General features: G+C 39.9%; 1 protein-coding gene across 1 annotated transcript; it reads left to right on the plus strand.

The window, feature by feature from the left end:
- The first annotated feature begins 2,048 nt into the window (after nucleotides 1-2,048).
- On the plus strand, nucleotides 2,049-7,387 carry ponzr1 (plac8 onzin related protein 1). Its single transcript, XM_041965459.1, has 4 exons — nucleotides 2,049-2,166; nucleotides 3,969-4,073; nucleotides 5,175-5,320; nucleotides 6,879-7,387. The coding sequence occupies exons 2-4, from the start codon at nucleotides 3,971-3,973 to the stop codon at nucleotides 7,014-7,016; spliced, it is 387 nt and encodes a 128-aa protein (XP_041821393.1). The 5' UTR covers nucleotides 2,049-2,166; nucleotides 3,969-3,970; the 3' UTR covers nucleotides 7,017-7,387.
- The last annotated feature ends 2,482 nt before the right edge of the window (nucleotides 7,388-9,869 follow it).

Genomic DNA, 9,869 nt, shown 5'->3' on the forward strand with positions numbered 1-9,869 from the left:
CTGTCTCACTGAAGACTGACTCAATATGATCAAGCGCGCGCTCCTCTCTCTCTCTCTCTCTCTCTCTCTCTCTCTCTCTCTCTCTCTCTCTCACACACACACACACACACACACACACACACACATACCTCCCACAATGTGGCTCTTGAGCCTCTTGCATAACTTTTTATGATCTGACTGTTTAAATACGATCAACTAAATTTTTAAATTTTCTGTTTGGAATGAAAAGGAAATAGATTTTTTTTTGTAATAATGGGGCAAAATGACTGCTGGCAAACCTTGTAGTTGAAGCCTCCGCAACTCATGTTCACGCCTGATTTGTCCCCATATATTCATATTTAGTGAACTCACACTTGACTGATTGTCGGTGCAGAAACAGGATGCCTGGTGGCTGCGGATCGGACCCCCGGGCCTGCACTGTAACCTATATGGTAATGCGCCCATCTCTCGCCTCTGTCCCTCATTTGCATGTTTAATATCTCTCTTCCTCTGCGTGAGTGCTGTGCTGCTTCCTCTGTGTTTACGCCCTGTCTTCCTTCCTTGTGTATGTATCTTTCATCAGAGTTTGTATATTTTGTGACTTTTGTGACTGATTTTGTGATTTCTTTGGCTGATTGTCTTTGTGTGGCCTGTTTTCTTCCAGGTCTCTATGGTGTTGCTCAGTTGCCACCTGTTGCATGTCTGGGAGAGGGATCCCTCCTCTGTGGTGCTTCCTGAGGTTTCTTCCATTTTTTCCCTTTATTATAAAGGGTTGTTTTGTGGGACTTATTGCCATACCTGATTCGAGGGTGTAAGAACAGAGGATGTTGCACGCAGTAGAGACTGCAAAGCCCCCTGAGGCAAATTCGGATTTGTAATTTTGGGCTATATAAACAATATCTGAATTGATTTGACCCATGTTGTGGCCTTTCCTCTGCCATTCTCATACCATTATAACTATATTTTTGCCCCAGTAAAGAACAGATTTGTACATCCTTTAGTCCTTAGCACAACCACAGACCTCCAGGGGATGTGATCACTTTGCCTTCATTTGTCATTTTATCTGAAAAGGCATGCAAAAAGCCTAGTTTTGGATAAAATATCAAAAATCAAAAATAAATCACCAGCAGACTGTACAATAAAAATCCTCTATAGGTCATCTGCCAGTGCATAATGACAGCCTCATATATTGTGAGTGAGGTATTCTTGCTCACATACAGAAATACATACAGAAATACAGAGCTCAACTCAACTGCCAGTCATTCCTGGGTTCATGACACCACCTAGTGTACACAGCGGGTGTTACAACAAGTACATGTAAAAATGCTGAATGTTGTTCACGTCAACAATAAAAAAATAATACAACACACAGGAACCATAAAAGATAGAATTCAATTTAATATTCATATGATAGAGGCTATTTTGGCTAGCTATTATACTTAAAATCACGTTAAGATGGTCCTCTCCCGATCCATGATGACAGCACGTGAATGCAGCATCCTTCATGGAGCCGCTCTGCTTTATGTTGCCGGAACATTTTAATTTCATCTCATGCACACTTCATTCTTTGATCCAGTTTGCCCAGAATAGTCCCACTTTGCCAGCCGTTATTTCTTCTTAGCCGTTATTTCTTCTTAACGGCCCAAAGATTGTACAGAGGGAAAAGTTCAGTAAATTCCATCTTAGATTAACCTGAGTTGTTACTCTATTGTATTTTATCATTTGCTTGTACAATTTAATCGTATTTATCTATATTTTGTGTGCACTAAATTGTGCACTTGTCCCGCTGTTTTACTTGGCATTTTCTGCTGTGCTGATTAGATTGAGCACTTTGAACCACACAAACTATTATGAAGTTTTACAGCGAGTTTGCTGTGAGCTTCTAATGGCTTGCATCAGTTTTCCCCTCACCTGTTTGAATTGTCACTTGCAAAGCGGCGTTCAAGTGTCAGTTAGAACCCCCCCCCCACCACCACCACCACCACCATCACCACCACCACCACACACACGTTTTTTTCTTTTTGTGTGACTATCGACTGGTGTCTGTGGTTGTTTTCTGATTGGTTGCGCTGGAGGGAGTGGGTGTTTCTCGAGAAGCAGAAACAGCAGCAGGGTCCGCACCTTTCTTCACATACTGTGAGCTGACTGCACTTTTCAGTTGTTCGAGCTAACGGAACCAGAGAAAAGGTAAATAAAAGTTTGTATATTAGCATAAACAGGGCAATTAGCAGCCGATGTTGGGCCTGTTTATTACTCATAATAACGAAATAATTTACTATATCGTTCTTATATCGTCTTACAATGCACTTGCTAATTGTCAATAAATAATAAATAAATAAAGTCGGAAAGGACAAGGCGCCCTGAGTTTGTCCGATTAATGTACTTAACAAGCTAACATGAAAGCCCACAATGGCTTTGTGCCCATTACTTTCCATTCTTTAAGCAAAAAAAACTTTATTAACTAGCAGGTGCAATTACTATCAGTGTAGTGAGGTTATAATTAAGAGAAATGTCGTATTCTCTCGCTTTACTGTAATTAATTTGATGTTATTTACAGCAAGGGCTACATTTTTATTTTTATTTTTTTACATTTTGACAATGGTTTTCACCAATTTCCTCTGACTTCCAGCTTTAAGGAAACATTTAAGCTATTTAGCAAGCTAATGTGTATTAACTAGCTAGGATAGCTAACATTCTACATATTTACAATATGCTAAAAAATGCCTAGTTTTTGTAAGAAATTTGTAAAGTGAGGGCTGGGTGCAGTCTGTGATGAAACAAGATCAGGCTAACTCCTTGCTAAGGTGACAAGCACGGATTTTTGAATTTGAGACTCATGTTAGCTAGCTAGGTAGCATGTGAAGCTCAGCCCACAATGATTTTTTATTTTTATTTTTTTTGTACATGATAAAAGCCTGGGGAGCCCAACATTAGGCTTAAACCACAGTGAGGATTCAGAAAATAAATGACAAACGTCATTTAACACTCTAAAATTCATTGAATCTTCAAACTACTGCTGCACTTAGCAGAGCTAACATTTGCCAAAGATGACTGTTAGGTGGTTAGTGCTACACACGTTAGCATTGGTATTAGCTAGTTTTAGATTGGGCATAACCACAGGGCATAACAGCCAAATTCTAGTGTACGATGTTTTGTGTAGCAAAGAGTCAAGTTTGGCCCCCAAAAAGCCATTTTAAAAGGAGTCCTAAATATAAAGTATTCAGGTGTCCTGAAGTTTGAGGACACCTGAACATTTGAGTTGGGCAGTATAGATGAACAGATTTCATTCAACATCTTTGAGGTGTTGCCAATGGATAAAATAACCATACAAGAAAGTAAGTTATAACCAATCCACCATGTGAAATGTTCGGTTTCATGGTATGCCGACCCACCAAAAGTGTTTTTGAACACCTCATTCCAAAACTCTGGGTATTACTATAGTGCTCTAACAGCCTCCAGTCTTCTGGGAAGACCCCCCACAAGATTTAGTGACGACCATAAAATACTGTCTGCAGGGTTTTGTTGGAGGTCAGCGGTGTCCTTATGCTTTCTGTCAATGAGAGACATTAAAGAAATTAGCATTTTGTGTTTGCTTCGTTCTCATTACTGGTCAAAGAGGACTGAGTGTGGAGATGCTATGAACTGTCCCAGAATGCACTGCTTTAAATGCAGGACAACACACTGCACAGGTTGCCAGTCCATCACAAGGATAGCTTTAATTCTTGCACATTCCCGGCTTCTCTGTTTAAAGTTCCTTCTTGAATATGCTTGCTCAAAAAGATGTAGTCATGAACACATGGTTTAGCGGTTGTCTTTGTTGAAGTTTAGCCAGAAAACATCTGGAGATACAGTATGTGTTGTAGGAGCAACACAACGTCCTGGCTTAACGAAGCATTGAAATCCCTTGATCATAATGCAGCAACTCCTGTGTATGGAGCAGTCTCCTATGCCCTTTCCCAGTCTTTCCATTTCCATCTTGTGTCCTCCAGGCATGGCCGTCCACCAGCAACCATCCCATGTGGTGACAGTGATGACCACCAGCCCTGGGACATGGAGCAGTGGCCTGTGCGATTGCTGCAACGATATGAGCACCTGTGAGTCAACCCAGCAAATGATGTTTGTGTCAATTTGTGTCATTAATCACCACAGAGTTTTAAACTTACTGGATGCACTTAAATGTTTCCTCATTGTTGTTGAACTATACTCGGTGACCCAGTTTGAAATCTTGACATTAATAAGTGAGATTAATAACTAGTTTCCCAGCTAAAACAGCAATATCACATGACAAAACAAGCTCAACACGTCTTGCAGATTTGCTTGACTGGCTGACTGACACCTTCCCATCAGGAATTTCGTCACTCTGAAGTGAAGATAAGACCACCACCACTAAACACCACTGAAGCTTCCCTAGTTGTCCTAGAAATTATTCATTTTTCTGAGTGCTTGAAGGACATAAAAGCTGAGGCTTTCAGTTAATTCCTGATCTTGGAAACATAAAAAAAATGTAAGACTGTTGAAAACCTCAGCTATGTTGGTTTTTGGGACAAAATACAGATTCCTATCAGAAAAATCCACTAAATATGAGCTTGTCCCCTTACTGTGGGTCAGTAGAAGACTGAGTCGGTGAAAGTAGTTCTTAAACAATTTATTCTTCAGTCAAAGACATCAACATTAAAAAGGATCAGATATCTTTAAAGGAAATTAAAAATTATTTATCAGTGCATCAACAATAGAGAGGTTTACATACCCTTATTGTTGTACTAGCATTATTATTACAACCACACTAACCAGTTTTATCATAATTTGTCATGTGCTGAATTGATGTAATGTATATACATGAAGGAAATAAATAGCATATATTTACTTCATTGTGCCCCTCCAGCCCCCCTCTCTTCTTATTATGTATTATCTAGAGCCACAGGTAGCAGTTTACAAGTGTCTTCACAGGATGAGCTGTACTCTACATTACCAGTGAACTCACTTTTCATGTATTTAGGGAACTGTTTAAGTTCTTCTTTAAAAACTGCAAAGTCAGTGTCACCGCAATATTCACCGCATTCTGGGAAATATCTGAGAAATTCAAGACAAGAGTTCAACACAATATTCAGCACAACTCAATATGGTAGCACTTACCTGCATGTTATGTCTTAATAAAGTCAGAGTTTGTGTAATCTTTTGTCTCTTCTGTCCTCCAGGTTGCTGCGGTCTCTTCTGCTTCCCCTGCATGCAGTGTCAGACAGCCGCTGACTACGGCTGGTGCTGCTGCATGCCACTGCTGGACGTCTGTTGTGTGGTTTCCTGTGTACTCCGCTCATCCATTAGGGAGCGCTACAATATCCCAGTAAGACTGACTTGGGGAGGGTAGGGGTGGGTGCATGGGGAGATTGGGTGCTCAGTTAAAGGCTGGGTAAATTTTCAGATTTTTTCTGAAATTATGATTTTCAGGTGAAGGATCCAAAATTGATTCTTAAAGAGTAATTTATTATTGCCTGAAAATGTACACATATTCTACATATCAGTACACAGAGAGATTGAGGGTTTTTATTCTAAGAAGCACAGCAAGGAGTGCGGCAGTTTAATGTGTGATTGTGTCACAACGCAACAGGGAACTGCATGTAAGTTAAAGAAAACATCCACTCAGAAAAGGTGAAGTTGTAGTTCCCTTTGAACACTACCTCAGTGTTCTCTAACCCACGTACTGTACAGTGTGCATATTTGCACACGGTTACACAACAGGGATGTTCTGAATATGTCATAGTAGCGATTAAAGATGTATCAATATGGCACTTTTCAAAATAAAAGCTCCAGGGATGGAAATGAACATAAGGACAAAAAATATATGCATAAGGACATTTTGACACATCTTTAAAAAATAGATCAGTGAGGTTTAATTCAAATCAACATTTTGCACATGTTGGACAGACGCACTCTGTTGTTGTGGAGGACGATGTTTTCAAAGCGGAGTGTGATGATCACTAATAATTGATTTCTGGATTCTTGGGAAGTCAAAGTTAATTCCACCAGTGACGCGAATCAAAGGGGGAATGGTCAAGTGTATGAGATGTGCCCCATAGCTGGTGTGTGTTCATGGCATTGCATTCAGAGCATTCAGCTGTTGCTAAACCTATGCAAACACTCCTTTATTCATGATTTAACACAAACAGACAAATATCATGTTAGCCAATTGTTCAGAACCGCCTCGCCCTGAGTTTGGTCAGCAACAGATTGCTCTCTTGCACGAAGCAACAGTTGTCTACTGAATACAAAATGACTGGTATCAGATGCGGACACCCAGGTGTGCAAGGATGCACTTAGCTCATTTTTCAATCCATCATTTGTATTTGACAGAAAATTAAGTTTGACTGAAATAATGTTTACAGAAAATTACTATTTTATTCTATTTTGTGTGTTTTAACGTTATTTATTTGCATAAAAGTAAACTAAAGAATAAAACATGAGAAGATGAGAATGTCATGAAGATAAAGTAAAGTAAGGCATGTTTAAATCGTGCATGTTCGGGTTGATACTTGTACAGCATAATTGGGAGTTTGTATCTAGAGGCCAAAATATTTGAGGGAGGTAGATGCATTCAAATACCCTCTGAACCAAATGCATTGTTTCCGACTCACTGCAGAGGAAGCTGCACCTGCAGCACAAGCCCACAGAGCTTTATCACCTCACTTTGTTTTGGGTCACTCCCACCACTCTTATCAACCTGGTCTTCAGATACAGCAGGCAGCTGTTCTGAGCTCTGTGTGCCACCTCGCCAACACCGAACGGCAGGCGGCGAACACAGTGGAGCATTTAGCTGCCAACGAAACAGATACTTCTCTCAGGGATCAATCATTTCAGCGACTGCTAGATTTATCCCTTCTCTCTCTCTCCCCTTCCTCCTGCAGGGCTCCTTCTGTGACGACTGCTGTAAGTTATTGTGGTGTTACCAGTGCGTCTGGTGCCAGATGAATCGGGAGCTGAAGATCAGGGACAGCCGGTCAGGCACCACCTCAGTGGTCACCACACAGGCCGTCATGGAATAGAGGACGGCAGTTTAGGTTGTGGGTTGAAGGCGCAATGACCTGACTGCCAAATAGCGTATTCCACTAGTTCTTTTTCTGAATGTTCTTATGATAAAAAAAAAGCACAAGACAAAGTTTGTTCTGTTTGTGTGCTGTACATACACGCAGTCAGCTTTCGTCCGTTACGACTGAGCATTTCTTCATTGTGTACTAGTCATCTACTATTTTGTAACACCTGGATTTAGCCGTATTTTAGAAGTAACTTAGCTGTTTAAAGCCTAAAATTCACAGTGTTTTCTGTTGAATGTGAACATGTTGAGGATAATGTCAGGTCAGGTTCTTGTCTAACTTTTGATTCACGCTGGCCAATAAAATATTGTGGTTTCAGATGACAAGCTGATTCCTCTGTGAGTGGGATTAAACCTGTGTGAAGAGAAAACCTATTTATGTATGTACACGAATGATATGATGTCTTAAAAGACCAAGAATTAATAAGGCATACATGTTCGAACTGGACGCATCTTCAACTTTGAGGGTTCGTTCATGACTCAAGAACATTTCACAATGTTTTGCCACAGAAAAAAAACAGCTTTTTTTTCACTGAGCCTTGATCACAATCGTTCAACAGTTTCTCTTTTCTGCCTTCTCATGAAGTGAAAAACAGAAAATGTGTTTGATAAATGCAACATGGGAAGGTTTGGTCAGAACTTCTCTTAGTCATTTCCTGGTCTGCGTTCAAACCCCGGACAGATCGATTTCAGAGATTCTTCACTGACACAGCAAACTGGTTTACTTGTGCAACATGTCGGGTTCGTGTGTCTGCACAAAGTGACGAAGCTCATTTTGCTCTCAGTGTTTGAGAGAATCTTCTTCCCCAAAACGTCAACCACTCACTTAATTAGCTGGCGAGCAGAAAAACGTATTTGTCAGTAATGGGACAGTGTGTTTATACGTTGCTATTAATGAGATGTTAGTGGTTGTATGATTATATAATTCAATTAATGAACTAATTTAAGGTGCTAAAAAGGGGATAAGGGTATAATTTTGTTTCTGTGGATAACAGGACTTAAGCTTTGTGTATCTCTCTCTGGCGATAGCGATGGAGGCAACACTGATGATCGTGATGACGGCAGCGGAGCTTGTTGCATGACATCAGCGAGGCAGTTTAATCAATATTCATCCTTGATTTTTCTTCTGTAATCTCTTTAAGAAGATATCTGCATATGAATGCAGAATCCATGGACAAGGGACCACATTCTGGTATGGGAAGTGTTGTAGTTCCTATTTGTTGGGCACCCTGATACAAATGCCCCCTCCTGAAGACCAGGACCAGTAGGTACTGGTTTAATTGTAATTTCCTTAAATTGGCTTTATGGTGAATGTGGTTTGGTTCAATCAGGCCATTACAACATTGAAGTGCAAGCGCCTCCTGAAAGGTGACATTTGCAGGTTCAAATGCTGGATATTCATCAATACACTCAAGGCTAATGCTTATTTGAACATGCTTGTAATTTCAGAATCATTTCCAGGAAGTTTCTGGGGAACAGTATGTAATTCTGTTCTAATTATATGGGAATAGACACAGTGTTGTCACACAGTCTTCAGTACATGCTGATGCAAAAATGCTACAGTCGCCAATAGGCAACATACAATTCAACATACATGGAGAACAAAGTTTCAGGTAAGCAAATAATTTAGGAATGTTGAGTTTACCAAGTAATATATGTCTATCAGGGAACTTCAAGGAAATTATTGCTAAATTACAGACCAATAAATTGAAGTGTGTGACCTGTTTCAGCACTGAACACAAAACATTAGTATCACTCGAAGTTACTTCATCTCATATTCTTTTTGCATTATTTCTCATTGCTCTCAGTTGAGTATACAGTTTCTTCTTCTTGCTCCTCCTATTTATTTTTCTAATCTAAGACATAATTTGGACGTCTGGCAGGAAATGTAAAACTGCTCGCCAAAAAACTTGGGCGGATTACTTTCCAAGTTACTGTAATGTCCTCTCTGCTGAGGGGTGATGCACATAAAGACATTTATGTATTTATATGTTTCATATTGGTTTAAGTTGGTGGAAAACGCAACTGAAACATCTAGTCTTCATGAGTTCCTGTTTAGTTTAATAGCACTAGTTGGTAATTATGATTATGAAAAGAAAAAAATATATTATTCAGTTTCCCCATTTTATTATTAGTATATTATTGCTTTTGTTGGCTTTGTTTTATTCTCTCCATCTGCACAGTACTAGATGTTTTATCAAGTATTTTGGTTTTTGTGTCACTGGTATTGTTAGTTTATTGTTTTCCTATTTAGTCATTCCATTTCCGGACAGCTGTCCCTTTTTTTGAAGGACTACCTATCACATGCTCTGACCTGGATCAGCTTCAGCTGCACAACCAGGTCACGTGAGGTCATTATAAAGAGGACGTTGCAGAGCCAAGTGGCCTTGAGATGAGATCCTCCTTGTACCATTTCTTCCAGTATCAGTCAAGTGCACTGCTAATGTTGCTCCGTAACTGCTGGAAGTGCAAAGAAGCAACTGTTGAACATATTTTCTTAACTTTAAAGGCGATGGCCATGTAAACTAGAGGTTTGAAGACTGGAGCTTGCTCGCACTCCTAAACTCACTCTTAAAATAAACGCCTGACAAAAACTAAGTTTCAGTTGCTCATGTTAATGATGCTTTTTCAGGTTTGATCACATCGATACTGTTTGTAACACACAAGTAAAAACAAGATTTGGTTTGTAATTGACGGAGAAGCACACAAACGCTCAAATTTATGTGGTCAAACCTGACAACAATGATAGGCAAACAATTTCCACTGCTCATAAGAAGAGTGGCAGCAAACAAAAGTGGCCTGACCA

This window comes from Chelmon rostratus, chromosome 23 (assembly GCF_017976325.1).
Source record: "Chelmon rostratus isolate fCheRos1 chromosome 23, fCheRos1.pri, whole genome shotgun sequence".
Lineage (NCBI taxonomy): Eukaryota > Metazoa > Chordata > Actinopteri > Chaetodontiformes > Chaetodontidae > Chelmon > Chelmon rostratus.

Bases quoted from the DNA above. Each gene is read 5' to 3' on its own strand.
- ponzr1 (XM_041965459.1), top strand. From the start codon at position 3,971: ATGGCCGTCCACCAGCAACCATCCCATGTGGTGACAGTGATGACCACC. The intron at 4,074-5,174 runs GTGAGTCAACCC...TCTGTCCTCCAG, and splicing joins CTGCAACGATATGAGCACCT to GTTGCTGCGGTCTCTTCTGC. The intron at 5,321-6,878 runs GTAAGACTGACT...TTCCTCCTGCAG, and splicing joins GGGAGCGCTACAATATCCCA to GGCTCCTTCTGTGACGACTG.